Raw genomic sequence first — 18059 nt, 5'->3', positions numbered from 1 at the left:
CTGGTAAAAATTGTGCCAGCAGTAAGCAGCTTTCCCACACTTGGCAAGATCAGAGAGTGAAGTAAGGAACAGGTGGTCAGGCCAGGAAAAAGAAGTAAATAAGGAGGAGATAAAATCTGAACTTTTCTCTAGACCTGGATAGTGTCCCTCAAGGCTATGAGTGAAATTTGGCAACTTTAATGTGAGCAGAAGCCAAGAATGAAATGACTGCAAAGATCATCCTTTCAATACTGGAAAGGACTCTTCAAAGCAGGGGTGAATGATACTGGCAGGGCAGGGTGATGTGTGTGAGCTTTTGGTATTGCCTTCTCCATAGTTTGTGCTTTCTGGATGAACAGAAGATTTCAGTTTCCAAGACTGGCAGCCAGCACCTCACAGCAGTAGTGAATTACCATGAAAACAAAGATGTACTGTGCTGTGGATGTGCTTGCACTGTTCGATACACTATAGCATAAGTCAGTAGAAAAATAGAGCATGTATTACAGCTGGTGGTGGGGTCCGTGGCTGCGACCCAGGAAGATATGACCGGTCCGGGGAGATGGTCCCAAAAGGAATCGCCTGCCCGAGGTCTGGTATCTTCCTCTCAGCTGCTGGCAGAGGAGCCCTTGCAGAAGCTATCAGCTCTTTAGTGACTATCAGCTTGTGATTTCAGCTCAGCTCTGCAGGGCTGCCTCTAGGCCAAGCCAGACCAGAGAGAGAGATGAGAAGACCCGTATGGCTGGTTCCGCACGAAGGTAGCTTTATTGGGGGTTCCCTCCAGCGAAGGGAAGGCCAGGGACGAGCTCTCCTCCACAGAAGCGAACTTGTCTTCTTTTATAGGGATACAGGGGATCAGCAAGGGGACCAATGGGTTACAGAGGGTCTGGGAAAGACCAATGGGTTACAGAAAGATCTGCATAGGGTCTCCCAAAGGATTGTGGGTCTACTTTTCCTCACCATGACTCAAAAGTCCTTTCCTTTCCAGGGAGTCCTGCTGGGCGATTGCGAAATCTCTTATCTCAGCAGACATCCCTCCAGGGCAGTGGCTGGGCATATCCCACAAGCATGTATGGACTTTAATGAAACTATAGACATAGAAATATGTTCAGAAGCATTCTATTTATTGCAATTTGCAATAGCATGGGCAAGATAATACAATAATTAGTTCTAACAGGGATGTATTATTTACAACTCAGTGATGTTGTTAAGGCAGTTTATGTTTTAAATGAGCTTTGATTGTACCCATAATTACAAAAGAAACCTTCCAAGCCACTAAAAATAGTATTTTCCTTCCTTGCTCTATGGCCACCATCTGTAGGCCCTGGATATTAAAAATAATTATGAATGCTGTCCACAAAATGGAGGCCAATGTGTTTCATTAAGAATATGCTTATATAGAGACAGGTGAGCTATAAAGAAGCAAGATAATTCTGTACCTGCTGAAACTTCTTCATATTTTCTTTCTTTAGGATCAGCTTCAGTTTGAATGCCTCCCCATATCTGAATAGGCCTGAATTGAGACTAAAGATAAATAAAGCCAGAGGTCTGTAGTGAAATCTGATTGTTGTTTTTAACTTTTGCACAAGAAGTTCTGCTATTGGCAGTTATCATCCCCCCAGTGCAGATACACAGCTATAAATTTGGCAGTTGGCACAGGTGAAGGGCCAGGACCCTCATGGCCCATGGCTTGTGTTTGTTCTCTTAAGTGAATGGTGCTGAGAGTGAAAACCTCTGGACTTTAGGTTCTGGAAACAGCAATACACAAATGAATTTATTTTTATTTTGGGAAAATTAAAATCCAGGAACAGTTCAGTGTTTAAATAGTCTTTAAGCTCAGAATCTTTTGGTCATGACTCCCATAAATTAAGATGCCAGAATAGATCCATGTACGTGTATGTGCATCTAATTTATATATATGACATATTTTCAATGAAGCAAAACTGATGGCAATGTAATGTGGAGATTTTTATAATTCTCGTGATTTCTGTGATGGGATGCAGGCTGAGGTACTTAACACCTTCTTTGTATCAGTCTTCAGCAGTAAGACCAGTTATTCTCAGGGCAACTGATCCCCTGATCTAGACAGGTAGACAAGGTCAGAGAGCAGACTAGACTCCCTGAAATCCGGGAGGAAGTAGTTAGTGACTGGCAGAGCTATTTTAGCTGGTCACAAGTCTATGGGGCTGGATAGGATCCATCCTAGGGTAATGAGGGAGCTGTTTTAAGAGCTTTCTAAGCTGCTCTCCATCATTTATCATCAGTCCTGACTAACTGGGGAGGTCCCAGACAACTGGAAGTTGGCCAGTATGATGCCAATACCCAGGAAGGGCTGCAAGGAGGCTTTGGGGAACTACAGGCTGTGAGCCTGACCTTGGTGCCTGGCAAGGATATGGAGCAGATAATCTTGAGTGGGGTCACACAGCACCTACAGGATGATTGGGGGATCAGACCCAGCCAGCATGGATTTAGGAGGGGCAGGTCCTGCCTGACCAACCTGATCTCCTTTTATGATCAGGTGACTTCCCTGAGGGATTGGGGGAAGTCTGTGGGTGTTGTCTGTCTGGTCTGCAGCAAAGCCTTTGACACTGTCTTCCACAGCATACTCCTGGAAGAGCTTTCATCCCACATCTTGGATAGGTACACTCTTCACTGGGTTAAGAACTGGCTGGATTGGCCGGGCCCAGAGAGTGGTGGGGAATGGTGCTGCATCCAGTTGGTGGCCAGTCACTAGTGGTGTCCCCCAGGGATCAGTGTTGGGCCCTGTCCTGTTTAGTATCTTCATTGATGATCTGGATGAGGGGATTTACCCTTAGTAAATTTGTGAATGACATCAAGTTGTACAGGAATGTTGACCTGCTGGAGGGTAGGAGGGCTCTAAAGAGGGACCTGGACAGGCTGGGTTGATGGACTGACATCCAGTGGCATGAAGGTCAACAAGACCAAGTGGCAGATCCTCCACTCGGGTCACAACAACCCCATGCAGAGCTACAGGCTGGGGAAGAGTGGCTGGAAAGTGGCCCAGTGGAAGAGGACACCTTTTTTGAGATACCTGATAGAAGAAAGTCTTTTAGAGAAGTATGTTTTTAAGACTACCAATAGCACAAATTCACAGTTCCTGAATTGTGGGGCCCAAAAATGAACACAGCACTTAAGCCAAACCTATGTTTAACATTTACACTTTAAAAAAAAAAAAAAATTCTAAATTTACGCAAGGCATTTTTGTGTCTAAGAGATTATTTAATGATAAAAAAGTTTGCAAATCATGGAAGACCCATTTAGAGAACTGCATACTGTCTATGTGCCTTAATTCAGGGTGTAAGTAAAGTTGTTGAATGAAGTTTGCAATATTTTTCTAACTTGGGGATTTCCTGTGGTTAGTGCCTATTTCAAAACTATATTTATTTTTCTTGAGTAAATTTTCCATGAAGAAATAGATGTGATCCTATAAGAATTAAGTCTTTCAGTGTAAAATGTTGGCTTTTACTTCAAGGCCTTGGTCAGATCTTGTTTTGATAGGGAAAAAGTTATTTGAAACTGGTAATAGAATGTTTATATGAGTGTTACTGGACACCTACTGCTAGCTTTCATTACTTTTCAAAGTAGTAACACCATATGTCTTCTGCTGTGAGTAACATAAGTTAAAATGGCCTCCAAAATCAAATAAATTGTGGATTAAAACTGGAGAGAAGGTGTTCCCTCTGATGAGAAACATTGTGGAATTTATAATGTGGCCAATCCTCCTTGAATACTATTCTTTAAAGCTAGGTCATAATTAAGTCAGTAGATAATCCTGAAAAAATTTAAGAAGTAGTGAACACAAATCTAGTAAGCAAATTTAGTAACATTCTACAGGAAGTTTGAAGGTACCTTTTCTGAGATTCCTGATAGAAGAGAAAGATTTTAGAGAATTGTTTTTTTAAGAGTATCATTAATACAAATTCACAGTTGCAATTCAGTTTCTCATGGGCTTTTCAAAACATTAACTTTCTTCAGAATTCGAGTTCTGGGTTCACAGTTCTCAAATTCAAGCACATCTCTTAACGATTATTATTTTATATGCAGTAATACTTATTTTATAATTGCATGTTATTTTAAACTCAGTCAAATCTTCTTTCTGTTACGTTTTAGTACTATGCATTTTAAAAAGTGAGAAATATTTTGGAGCTTCTCTTAGTCGTCCTAATTAATCTGTAGTTCTTGCTAAGTAATAATTAAGGTATTTTTTAAAAATTTAAAAATTTCTGTGATGACTAGCCTTTTCAGATGAGATTTGTCATATGGGAAGTGGGGACAGCCTTCAGTCCATGCGGCAAGGCTGTGGTGGTGGGGCAGGTTAAATCAGGAACACGTCAGGTTTAGATGATAGTCACCAGGATTAGGCACAGCTCAGTGATTACCATACAGATCCACAGCAAGAAGAAAACTCCAAGGTTGAGCTAGGAAGTCACTTCATGGATCCTGGTCCAGGGTTAATATAAAAATTTGTATATGTGTACCTCAAAATGTAGACACAATCCTGTTGGATTCATTGCTCATGTAATGGCAGATCTGAGTTGGAAGCCTGTGCCTCGTGACTTCTATTGCATTTTGCATAGGCTGTTTTATCATGGAATCACAGAATAAGCAAAATTGGAAGGAACCCATCAGGATCATCAAGTCCAACTCCTGGGCCTGCATAGGACACCCAAAGAATCACACCGTGGGCCTGAGAGCATTGTCCAAACACTTCTTGAACTCTGTCAGACTTGATGCTGTGACTACTGCTCTGGGGAGCCTGTTCAGTGCCCAACCACCGTCTGTTGTTTTTGAATAGTAACCAACATTTAATGTGTCAGACCTCTGGTAGCAACCTGTCCAGTCATGCTCAGAAAACATGGTCAGATCCATCAGTCAGTCAATCAAGTGACCCTAGTTTTGAAAATGGAACTTGGCTGGAGAAAAATATGAAATAACAGTGGTTTTAGCAGTGGATGGGCTGAATCTGACCAGCTGCTCTCTAGCTTCCAAGTTCTTGCGATTCTGATCTGATTCACACTGTGACTGTTAAAAGGTAGTAAGTATTGCCAGTCTTGTCAGTCCTTTCAAAGTATACCTGGAGATACTCAAAGTACCTCCTCATGGTACCTTGGAACTGTGTAATTTCTGCTACCCCTTGGATTTCTGTAGAGCTGCCCTTGTGCATTTCAACATGATACTAGATTGTAGCACTACTCCGCAGTTAACAGGTCCTTTTTTGTCTGAGCTCAATTAGGACTCATGCAGTCTGACTTCATGAAGATGAAGGAGATGCTATATCCGGCATGTCCTTTCACTTTTTGATGATTGTGTCTTAACCACTTAAGCTTGTACATACATACTGAAAAACAACTTGAGATAATGGTTCATTTGTATTCTCTGCTGTGAAATCTATTACCAACAGCTTAGTAATATAATTAAATTTTAGCATTAAGAGCAGTATAATGAAAATTTAGCATAAATTTTAGCTCTGGAATTTTCACCTTGACTTTTTAAATTGTATTAATGTTTGATGATTTTGGAAAACTTGCATAATTTCTGAAGGAAGGGAGAATGTCTTAATATATAGTATTTAAAATGAAGCCTCATTGGGAATCACTGAGAAATTTCTATTAAATCAGATCTGCTATTTGAAAGAATACAGCTGCAAGTATATTTGCTTTATTACCTCAAACTTTTGAGTGAACTCTTATGTCTATTGAATTCTGAATCTGAATTCTTTTTGAATTCAAAATTTCACTTTATAAATGCTTTGTTAATCTGTTATACAATTTTAAAAGTAGATACAGGTTTTATATTAAATATATACTTATTTTAGATTAAGAAAATAATCTAGACATACTTTAATTAAATTACATACTTATTGCAGAATAATGTCCTTTCATCTGTCTTGATGTGATAGTTTTGTTATATGTGCTTATTTTCCTGTTTCTATTTTCTTTGCTTGGTTTTTTGGGGGTGGGGTGGAGTTTGTTTTCTTTTTGTTGGTATTTTATTCTGGTAATCTGATTAACTGAAAAATTGTCAAAAATAAAGTTTGATGTGATTTGTGCTAAAGTAGTTTTTGACATGTATGTGTTATAACTCCCAATGTACTTACCTGTTTTTATCATTACTCTGTCAGACTGATGAAATAACACATAATGGAGGCATGTTGATTGTATTTTTTTTGAGTGAAGTGTTAGATATAAATGTGGGCTGCTGGTGCAGTTGTGAGCAGACCCAGAGGCTGACAGTGACAGAGCTGCTGGAGGAGGGCTGGGTAGGGTATACTCTGAACGGACCTTGACATCCTGAATTGGTCATGGGGTCATTTCTCCCCAGTGGGGACTGCCCACTTGCTAGCATCTGTCAACAGATAATGCCAAGCAAGGAGGTTCCCATAAAAGGAACATTAAGTGTTTGGAAGGGGAAAAGAAAACTTTGTGGTGCTGTTGTTGTTATTGTTATCATTATCTAAGACTGGTACTATTGAAATTCCAGGAAGTGGCACTTTCATTCCTTCCCCCACCCCTTTTCTTTCCTTCTTTTCTTCTTTTCTTCTTTCCTTCTTTCTTTCTATGTTTACAGGGTAGAGACAGAAAGGTTTGTCGTGTACTTTGGGTAAGTGCAGTGAACTGTGGTTTGTCTTCAGTGAATCGATGCTTTGTTTTATGAGTGATTAGTTTGGACAGAATCTGTCAATAATTTCCTTTCTTCTCAGGAATCATATCTTCTACATCTCTCAGACAATGCTTGCTTGCCCTTTGATTTTTAATTTGATGGCATGGGTTTCTGGCTTGAAGGCTTATTTAGGATTTGTGAATGATGAAAGTTATTAATGCATGACTCAGTGTTTGATACTCCTGCGCTTGATTGCAATAATGGATTAGTTGTCTTAAACTGCCAGAAACACAATTTGTCCCATCTAAATGCCTGAGCTGACTAGAACTGTAGAGAAGTTTTCTGTGGTCAAAGATGAACAGTTACCTTTTTTTTGAGTGACATACCTTTATTTTATATTAACACAAGTTATTGTCTGCTGGCGTATTTTTTTTAATATTCAATAAACATGACATATTACCCTTTTAAATAGATATTTCCTGTTTGGTCATTGAATTTTTCTTCCAGAAAACATGGAAGATGCACAGGAATCTGAATTAATAAACCAGCATTTAATAAGCTATATCAAAACCATCAGTCTGAAGGTGCATTCTTTATGCATCTTTCAGTAGTAGTTTTTCTTGCATTTTTAATGGAATGAACTTAAAACAATGTAATTGAAAATTAACATCTGAGGAAATGAATGCAAGAAATTTAATCTCTCTTTGTTTAAGTGATTTTGGATCATCTCTTATGTTTTGATCCAAATACTCCGTAATACTGAATGTGACTCTAAATTTTTAGTGCACAGTTCTATTTCTTTTCTTTTGTGTTGTGTGCATGTATGACTGAAAAACCCCAGAACTATCAACTATAAAAAATAATCAGAAAACAGTAACTTCAGAAACAAACTTTAGGGTTTTTTTTTAAAATGAATGGAACACACTGATGTGTCTTTCTGAATTTATTATAATCTTTGTAGGTAATTGTTTTAATAATTTATTCATAACATTCATCAGGATTCTGACGTCCTTCACTTAGATGTGTATTTACTTACTAAAAAGAACCAGCACTCAAAAAACCCCTTTTTTCATTTCCCAGGGTCAGTGTGGAAAATCAAATACTGAAATACGGGTTTACTACTTGTGAAATTACTATTTTGGAAAATGATGATCCTGGAGGAGTATTTGAATTTTCTCCCTCTTCCAGAGGTCCCTACAGTATCAAGGTAGCTATCTGAATACCTTTTCTTAATAATTATGGACAAATAAATCTGAGCAGAGTGCAAGTAAAATGCTGGGTTTTCTTTTTTTACAGGAAGGGGATTCTGTTGAACTGCAGATTGTCCGCAGCAGAGGGACCCTTCTCAGGCAGTTTCTGCGATACACTGTAGAACCAAGGAACAATAATGAGTTTTATGGAAGCACAGGAATTCTGGAATTTAAGCCTGGGGAAAGAGAGATTATAATTACTCTTTTGACAAGGATGGATGGGATTCCAGAGGTAGAAATGAAAATTTTCCACTCTTCAGATTGTGTTCACAGCATAACAGTTTGTCACTTATTAAAATATAGGAAAATAAATAGGAGCAGAACAAGTATACAGTGCTTTTCTACGGAATGTATTCCCAGTCTCAAAACCAGGGATGCCTGGATAACTAGAAGGTATCTTTGGCTTTAATAGGCCTCAGTGGATTTTTATTTTTTGTAAATTGAAACTTATTTTTGTATCCATATGAGTTTTTGGCATCTGTTTGTAGAATGCCACTGTTTAATTGAGCTCTGTATGAACAACCACTTTCTCGTTTCTTTTTTGGTAAATACTTGCTAATTGAACTCAGTGCTCTCCAGTCTACACTAATGTTTGCTGTATAGATGCAAAGATTAAATACTTGTTTTAGTGTTCCATGAGGCATCTCCTGTGAGTGTTTTATCAAGCAATATATGAAATACAAAGTCGCATTAGATTAATAATTTAAGCTGAAACATTATTTTTAAATTAGCTTAATGTCTTTAAGATCTTTGCTTTCACTGCTACAGATGACAAAGTTGTACAAAACCATTGTGCATATAGAAAGTGTGTGTAATTTTCTTTTGTTGAAGGTGTCCTCTCTTTCTGCTGAACAAGTATTTTTATTCTGACTGAGTTTCCCTCTTCCAGCTGGATGAGGCATATGCTGTTGTACTCAGTGGCTACAGTGAAATGTCAGGCAAGCTGGGGAATGCCACAAGGGTCAATATAATGATTTTGAAGAATGATGATCCACATGGTGTCATTCAGTTTCTACTTGATGAATTATCAGTAACAATAAAGGAAAGTAAAGGAGAAATCATCTACGCTGGTAATGCTTTTTATTAGAGTTTCTGCTTTCTCTGCTGTCTGCTCTTGCAAAGCTTCTTTTTCCTACTTCACCTTTGTAGGACAATGCCTGCCTCAAGTCTCTGCTCAGGAGTTTCCAGGGGGCTACAGTACCAGCATGATGAGCAGTGGAGATTAGTGCGGAGGAGGATGGGCCTTGAAAGCCATAGTGATCAATCCAGTGAAAATATTGCTAGGGAATATACCAGGCAGGAGGGACAGAGAATTGATTTATGTGCAAGGTACAACCTGACGGTAGTAGTTCTGCCTGGTGAGCATGAGGAATCAGGTGCTATGTGAGAGAAGAATGAGATAAATTTTTATATGTGTGGCTTCAATTTATCTATCTCTATTGTATCAACAAAGTTGATACAAATTTTAACTGCTGTAATGGTCTATCATTGCATGGCCTTTTGTGTAGGTCTCTCACATATTATTAGTTTTGCAAGAAGTGAATTTACTTATGTTTCCTTTCATTTATCTTTGTTTCAGCTTTGCTGACCTTTTTGGTTTTGACTTACGTTTTTCTGGAGACACACATTGACTGTAAATGTTTGCATTTTGTAGCCTCTTACAGAGTTGTAAGAAACCAAGGAAACTATGGCAATGTTAGCGTGTCCTGGATTGTTGACCCAGCATGTACCAATGACATCTATCCAGAACAAGGGACTATTTTCTTTGATAATCTGGAGTTCTCAAAAAATATCACCATTTACTCTCTACCAGATGAGGTAATCATTTTTACAGTGTTTTTATGTAAATATGTGGAACGAAGAGTAAGTGCTGAAACATAGCAGTTTAAGAAGCTCTGCTTTTTAAGAACTTGATAATTTTTTGTGAGAAAAATCAAAATACTTGGATAAAGGTGAGTTTACCTAAGTAAATAATAAAAGAATTTGAGACCGTGTACATATCTATAAACAAAAAAAGTAAGAATCTGTCCGTAGTCAAGTGTGGTTAAATTATAATAATAAGTAAAACACTTGTTTTGATAGCAAGAATCCTCATTTTATATTTTTGATTTTGAAGTATGATAAGAAAGAATGTGAATAATTAATAATAAATAAATAAATATAGTGGTAAAAATAAGTTGTATCAGTATGATGTATCAGCATCAGGAAACTGCAAGATAACTTTTGGATCATCTGTACAATAATAAAAATGAGGGGCTTTATTTACAAGGATTTTTGGCTGATGATTTTTGAGTAAGTGTATGAACTGTCATTTGTCATCGCTCTTGACACACTTATGAATCAATAAATAAACAACAATGTGCAGAAACCCTGGTTAACCTCCTCAGCTGTTCATTTTAATTTCTTAATTGTTTTGTATACAAGAAATTAATTTCTCAATACTTTGTCCTTCAGGTACCTGAAGAGATGGAGGTATTCATAATCAGATTATTCAATGCCACTGGTGGAGCCAGACTGGGTAATATAACCAGTGCATTTTTACAAATTACAAGGAATGATGATCCCATTTATTTTGCAGGTTAGATATTACTGGTTTTAAATTTTGAATGCATATTCTACCCCAAAAAGATTTTATTGACAGAGCAGGTTGTTGAAAAATCTTAATCCAAGTGGAGCTAGTGTTAAAGATGTACTTTTTTTTGGTTGTATTGAATTTGCTCTTTTTTTTTTTTACTTCAGAATTTTCTCTCATTTTATGTCATTATTCTCGTTGATGGCTCTGGGATTGGTTAGGTGGCTAATGACAATATTCTCTTCTACCTGCAAGTATTTCCCTGCCTTTACTACATGTGCCTTCTCTTTCCCTGAGGTGAAGGATCCTCTTGTGGAGGATTAGGTGAATAGGCTACATGCAAAAATCTCAGGCTTGAACTTGAATTTATTGCTTGTGTGTTTTCAGAACCTCTGACAGTGAGCATTACAGAAGGGAGTGTAGCAAACTTTACAGTCCTAAGGAATGGATCTGCTGATGCTGTTGTTGCTGTTCAGTATATTACTGTCAATGGAGATGCAACAGCTGAAGAGGGAGACTTTGTTCCCAGTGGAAAGAACAGTGTCATTCTGTTTGGTGTTGGAGAAAGAGAGCAGAACTTATCTGTGTATATTAATGATGATGATACCCCTGAAACTGATGAAACATTTTATATCTTCCTTTTGAATTCAACAGGTAAAAATAATGATTCAATGTATATTTAGTAACTCTCTTTTTATTTTTTTCTCTACTTTTTACCAGCTTGTTCTTATCATAAAGCAATGTATAAATGTCAGGCATTATATGACTAAGGTTTGCTTCAACATTTCTATAAAATTTCTGACAGTGTGTTTGGATTTTGATCTTGAATTGTTTAATTGGAAACAAAAATTAAATTATACAGCTGAAACTGTCCTGCAAAAATAACTGGAGTTAAAATCTCTTTTCAAATACTCCAAATTAGATGGGTTTTTTTACTTATCAATAAGAAAATAAAAACTAAATATAAGAAATAGGTAATTTTTATCAGTTATCTGAGTATAAGGTAGTTCATGTGTTTCCTGAGGCCAGTCACTCTGATACTGAGCTCTCTTACAGATTATCAACTTCATGGAAATCATTGGACAAAGCCATTCTTCTCCCTTCTTAAATTTTCTCTTCAGTGATCCCTTTCTACTTTATTAACTTAGGATCTGCTGCTATTTTCTTTTACCATTCTGTTGGAAACATGTGATGTCTTTCCTCCTGGCACACATTCCTACCAGTATGGGCAAAATACAGAATATTTCTAGATGCACTCCTGAAAGCAAAAAAAAAAAGTATTTATTATTTTTCTTTATTTGATCTGCTGCATACATTGGCCTTGATTGTTACATCCCTTTTGAAAATTATGTTGTAGTGCTGTACCTCTGAGAAAATACAAATAGAAGTATATGAAGTTAAAATCATAAACATATTGTTCATTTTGGAATAAAAACAAGTCTAGTGCTCTTGGAAAGGGTGTAAACTAGAATGGGGACAGAAACATAATATACCTCTGTGGACATAAAGAGGTGTTGATATGTCCCTACTGTCCTAAAATCCACACAGAAATCTTACTAGCTTCCATCTTACTTCACAGGTATCTTGTATTTTTTTCCTTTCAGATAGGCTGTGATGTGGGTATGACTAATCTCTTAGAGATTCTTGTTGCCTTGTATTTAGTTAAAGTGCAATATTTCTGTTTTAGGCCTAAAGGAGAGCTGGGATCTCCAAATACATATCTTTTTCTTCTGACTTGACCAATTGATCAAGTATGAAGTACTACCTCGCATACAATCCTTTCTTCTCAGAATTGGATCATCTCTGGTCATGTCACATTTTTTTCTGCAAATCTACCTTTTTGCTCTCTGCCAAAGATGCTACTTTTACATATTTTTACTCTGATTTGTCTGTTACTGAATATCTCAAATATTGGTTTTCACTGATTGGTTTATCATTGCTTGTTTCTTTCTTTGCATGAAAGCTGTTAGTGTGAGAAGGAAACATTCGGTTTTAGAGTTACCTTCATTTCTGATTCCAGTTTTGATAAAATTAATCACCCTCTTTTTAGGGGATACTGTTATCTTTAATGCTGGAGTGGCGACAGTTATTATTGAAGCAAATGATGATCCTAATGGAATTTTCTCCTTAGAATCTCTAGAGAAGCCAGTGGAAGAAGGAAAAAGTAATAGTTTTTTGTAAGTAACTTTTAAGTAATATTATTGCCCCTTTTTTGAACACATGTATGTATGTATTGATTAATGTGTTACTTTATGGGTAATACTTTGATCTAATTCCATTTTTTGCATTGCTAAATTTATTAAAAAAATAGTTCTACCAAATTTTGGGTTAAAATATTTGCAAACATATTGAGGACATCAACTCTTATATTATCAAGTAGACTGTGCATATTAAAATGTGCACAAAATTCCTGTTAACATATAAACAAGATTACAGCATAGGAGTTTTTGTTATAAAGAGAAGTAAAAAATCTTTTCAAAATACAGCTAAATACAACTGCGTGGTTGTTAATTTCTTTTTGCACCCTGCTTTGAAGTCTTACCTTGCAACAACCTATATTACTGTATTCTTTCTGATAGTTTTTCTTTTGTCTGTAAATTACAGATAGAAGCCTGTCCTCAAAGTCCGAGGATAAATATATTCTTCCCTAAAGGAAGGCTAAATATATTTTTCCCTAGTCTGACTGGCAGCTGCTGGGATTTATTCAGGAAGGGGAAGGGTTAAGAAATTAATTTTCATGGCATCCAACATTTTTATGTTCCTAGTGTCCCAGTGTGGTTATAAATTGACAAAAATACTGATTTTCAATAAGAAAATTCTAGACAGGGTATAGAGAGATGTATGTTCACAATAACTCTGACGGTGAGAACATTTAGAAAAGAGGCTTTTTTGACAATTGTTTGATTATCTTTTATATATTTTTATTTGATTTGACTCTTTGTTTTAAGGCCTTGAAACAGAGGCGTATGACTGTGAGTTAGATCTTTATGCTTGTGTTGCACATCTAAAAAATAAAAATCCTTCTTCAAAAGGTATAATAAATATATATTCTGTGGTTGTTTTTGTTATGCTGCTCTTTTTTTGGTCCTTTATAATTTTATTTGCAGGATTTTTTTTTTCTAATTGATGGTGAAGAGTGATGATTTGAACTAAACACATTTATATACAGGTGCTTTATGTAAGCACATGATACCAACATCTGAGGACCTTGCTTAGTCCTTATGGATAAAATATATTTTCTAGGAAACTGTCTTTTTCATACCCTTAAAATGATTTGACTTTTGTTTAGTACATAAGGAAAGGGTAAGACTATTTTATAATCTAACCAGTGAGAACACCTATGGCAGCACTGAGCTTTAAAGAGAGTAACTGGAGTTACTGCAACAGTGCTACACAGCTGGAATAGAAGGCCCTGCTTAATAACAACAAAAGGAAACCTTTGGAAGCAGGAAAAATGTAATTGTTTTTCTGTGTCTAGACTGCCTTACTGAATTAATTTTTCAGAGTTGTATAATAATGCTTTAAACATCTTTTTTCTTTTTACTATGCAAACATAAGTACAGTTTTTGTATGGAAACATAATTTGTTAATAAAGGAATTATATTACTCATTTTTTATTTATAATGCCTTTTTGAAATTGGTGAAACTATGTTACCAGATAGCCATGCAAACAAATAAAAGCTTTTTTTTTTATTTATTGCATTCTTAATATGGAATAATCACAGATTTGTAAAGGACCTTGTATATAACCCAAATTAAATACCAATGTAAAAAAATTTAAGGAGCCATGATAATTATAGGCAAAACTGTAATTAAATGCATTCTCTTTCTTCTCTAAGAGTAGCCAGCTATCTCCATTTTTAGTGTTCATTTGCTGAACTATACATTCATTTTAATTAAAAAACAGAAGTGCAAGACAAACTGATGTTCATCTTAACAGTACTATTTTGCAGGTACTTTCATTGATTACTTTCTTTCTAAGCTATCTGTGGTATACCTGGGTGTAGAATTATATTGTGAATTTGCAGGCCCTCTAAAAGGGTTGTATTATCATTCATGGTTCTATTTGTTATTTGTGGTTATTTAGAACAGTGTATATTATTTCCCACAGTAAGAATGATTAGTGCACATTTTCCATTGTTAATGGAGAATGCTGATGCATACCTGCCAGAATATTCACTCTTTCTGTATCTCTGAACAGGATTTTGAGACATAGAGGACACTTTGGGAATGTCTCATTAACCTGGCAGCTGTTTCATAATGGCTCTACACTGAAGCCAGGAGAAGAGTTCTATGAAACTTGTGGGACCGTGTACTTCATGGATGGTGAAGGATCAAAGCCGATAGTGCTCCATGCTCTTTCAGATAAAATTCCCGAATTCAATGAATTTTACAGTTTAAAGTTGGTGAATGTTTCAGGTATTGTCTTCCATAAAACCATTCCCTTTCTATCTGGTAGAAAATAATTATTGTATTTAATCAGTCAAAAAGAAAACAATCCTCGAAAGACCTTTGTCTTGAATCATGTCATCCTATACTTTTCTGGTGAGATTTTAGGTTCTATTTTTCATTTGTTCTTTAATTTAGGTATATGAACACAATTTTGGAATCTGGACTTTAAAAACGATGCCTTTTATTGATTTCAGAGGTGTAGAGCTTTGTGTAGAGCTGAAAAAAGGAAGGTATTAAAGGTTATGCATATCTACCATACTGGATATTGGCTGGCTTGTTTGCTTTTTTCTAGAAATTTCTGTAAAATACAAATAGTTACCACTTCGTATCACTTAAATTACAACTGCTACAGGCCTGCTACTGAGTAGAGTTCCAAATCTGCTGGACTCCTTCCACCTCAGTACTATTTATGGTCTTCTGTGCCGAGATACAACTGAAAATATGTTGACATTTCCGTAAGTGAAATCCATATGCATGTACAGAAGATTTCTTACTTAATGGTGCATGGTGGCTCTACATTCACACCATGGTCTTCATATCATGAATTCTTACTGTGGAGAAGTAGGTGACTAATGGCAGGACTTAGAGCAGTTTTAACACACACCTGGTTACTGATTTTGCAGGGTAATCTCTGCTTATTTAAAGGCAATGAACCAAATGTTGCCATTTCATATTTGTGTAAATCTTGAAGTAAAATGAGAACTGAATTTGACCCCATGTTTTTCAAATGAAACAAAAACAACCTCTCTCATCACTAATTCAGAAAATCTGGAGCTAATCTTGTTTTAGCTGAAGGACAGTTATATTTTGCAGTTGAAAAATAACGTGAGTTGTTTTCTGTGAAAATGTTCTCTATCGTGTTTTAAAACCAATACGGTTAAATTATGTTAATCCTAAATTGGAGATATTTTTAAGAGCTTAGAGACTCTTGAAAGAAGATTAGTCCTATTTAAAAAGGTATTTTGTTTAAACTTTTTAAAATACTTAGTAACTTTTTTCAGACCAGTAACTTTTAACTTCCATTACATAGGTGGGTCTCCTGGTCCTGGTGGGCAGTTGTCTCAAACAAGTCTTGCTGTAACCGTGATGATCCCTTCCAATGATGACCCTTTTGGAGTCTTCGTTTTAGATCCAGAGAGTCAGGACAGAGAGATAGTAGAGGATATTCTTTCTGAAGATGATCTTTCCTGTATTACAGACTTCACCATCTGGAGAAAACAAGGCACTTTTGGGGTTGTCCGTTTAGGTTGGGAAATACTGTCCAGTACGTTTCAAGCTGGATTACCATCAATGGTAGACTACTTGTTGCTGGGATCATTTCCAAGTTCAGTACAATCCCAGCCCCACATGAGACGCCATCACAGTGGAACAGATGCTTTGTATTTCAGTGGAAAAGAGGATGCATTTGGAATTATTGGTCTGGAATACCCATACAATGGGAATACTGCAGTAAATAATTTTACATTTTCAGCATGGTTAATTCCTAATGTCAATACTGACGGTTATATAGTTGAAAAGGATGATGGTAATGGGACCTTATATTATGGCGTGAAAATCCAAACAAATGATTCTCATGTTTCTGTAGTGCTTCATTATACAGCATTAGGATCCAATATGACATACATAGCCAAAGCAGCAATCCTAAAATACCTGGATGAAAGTACTTGGATTCATGTTCTGATTACTCTGGATGAAAGTATAATTGAATTTTACATGGATGGAATTTCAGTTCCAGGAGGAATTAAGAGCCTTAAAGGAGAAGCAATTGCTGATGGTGAGGCAATAGGTTGTATTATTTTTCTTCATATGTAAAGTTCTGCAAAATATAAAGAGTCTAGCTCCTTGAAACATGTATGCAAAATTCTGAAATTATTATATCTGATTGGTTAGTGAAAAGGAATGCGTAGAAAATTCTAGGAATTTTCAAAAACTTTATAAATGAAAATAAGAGCTGGGAAGTTTTCAAAAAGCATCAGAACTGTAAGAGAGCTTGGATTGCAATAATTTGAAAATAATAATATTTCTATATGTATGCTTATCATGTATTATATAGTTACATATATTTCTAATTGATAATTTTCATTAGATTTACAGTACTGTGGCTAAGAAAGAATGTTTTTCCTCTCAATTTCTGAAACAAAATACAATAATGTTTTTTATTCTAGTTGTGTATTATATTACAGCTAGGCCAATATTTTGTAAGCAATAGAATTTTTCAGGGTTTAGATTTACTTAAGCATGTATTTACATGATATATGAAAATTTTTCCCATACATTTAATGATGTTCCAAATAAAATTAGCATGTATACTTCAGTTCTTCTAACTCAATATTCCTGGATGTGGCTTTAGTCATGCATAACCATTATGGACTTTTACATTCAACTAGCATAGCAGTGAGCATCACAATAATTCCTTTATAAAGTCAGGTATTGTATGGTGGAAATACATTTACATTTGCTCTTTCTTTTGCAGTTCCTCACTCTTCCATGTGCTTTTTTATTTAATAGCAGTAATCTCCATCCTTTTCCTTTCTTTCTCTCCTCGTCAGTTTCACAGGTTTTATTTCATGGGGTTAGGCAATGAATGATTATCAAATTCTTGAATACAATCTCCTCTGTAATCAAAGAAGGAAAATTATAAAAACATAGAGTAATGTTAAATGCATATACATCTCCATGTATATATGTGTACAAACATAAAGTGAGCATAAAGAGGAGACTTCATTAATTCTGGAGTGTAGGATTTTATTTCTCCCTTTAATTTCCTGGTAGTTGAAGTCTAAGAAATTTAGCCTCTGTAAAAAAGTAGTTCCTCTGCAACAAAGTAGTGCCCCTGCAAGTAATAACTTCCATCAGACGTGCAGTACTGTAGCTGAGAAAGGATTATTTTCCCCCTCAGTTTCGAAAACAAAGAAGTGTGAAATGCAGTAAGGCTTTTGTTGCTAGAAGGATATGTCTGAGTATTTGCAAATTTTCCATATTGATGGAGATGATGTGTGATCGCTCTGGAGATACTACAAGTATAAGCTAAGAATTTAATCTCTTTCCATTTAAAGTTGGGTACTGTGGTGAGTACACTAGCCTGGCTTTTCTCACCATCCTCTGCCTTGTGTCTTGGGACCATTAGCAGTTGCTGTGGTTGCTTATTTCTAGAAGTGACACGCAGTGGCACATTTCCTTCCAAAATC

The 18059-nt window shown here is 36.1% G+C and overlaps 1 protein-coding gene across 1 annotated transcript in view; it reads left to right on the top strand.

Moving 5' to 3' along the window:
* Positions 1–18059, top strand: part of ADGRV1 (adhesion G protein-coupled receptor V1) — a gene marked incomplete at both ends in the record, with an annotated part of 262544 nt that overhangs the window by 17027 nt on the left and 227458 nt on the right. Inside the window, 10 exons of the mRNA XM_082301998.1 lie at positions 6565–6597; positions 7678–7804; positions 7894–8079; positions 8737–8917; positions 9502–9665; positions 10302–10425; positions 10807–11073; positions 12470–12596; positions 14621–14838; positions 15902–16645. Coding sequence (XP_082158124.1) covers positions 6565–6597; positions 7678–7804; positions 7894–8079; positions 8737–8917; positions 9502–9665; positions 10302–10425; positions 10807–11073; positions 12470–12596; positions 14621–14838; positions 15902–16645 — 2171 coding nt within the window. The remainder of the gene's footprint in view (positions 1–6564; positions 6598–7677; positions 7805–7893; positions 8080–8736; positions 8918–9501; positions 9666–10301; positions 10426–10806; positions 11074–12469; positions 12597–14620; positions 14839–15901; positions 16646–18059) is intronic.

This window comes from Coloeus monedula (assembly GCF_965178545.1).
Source record: "Coloeus monedula genome assembly, chromosome: Z".
Taxonomy (NCBI): domain Eukaryota; kingdom Metazoa; phylum Chordata; class Aves; order Passeriformes; family Corvidae; genus Coloeus; species Coloeus monedula.
Note: the sequence above shows the minus strand (reverse complement) of the source record. Positions and strands in the feature narration are given on the sequence as shown.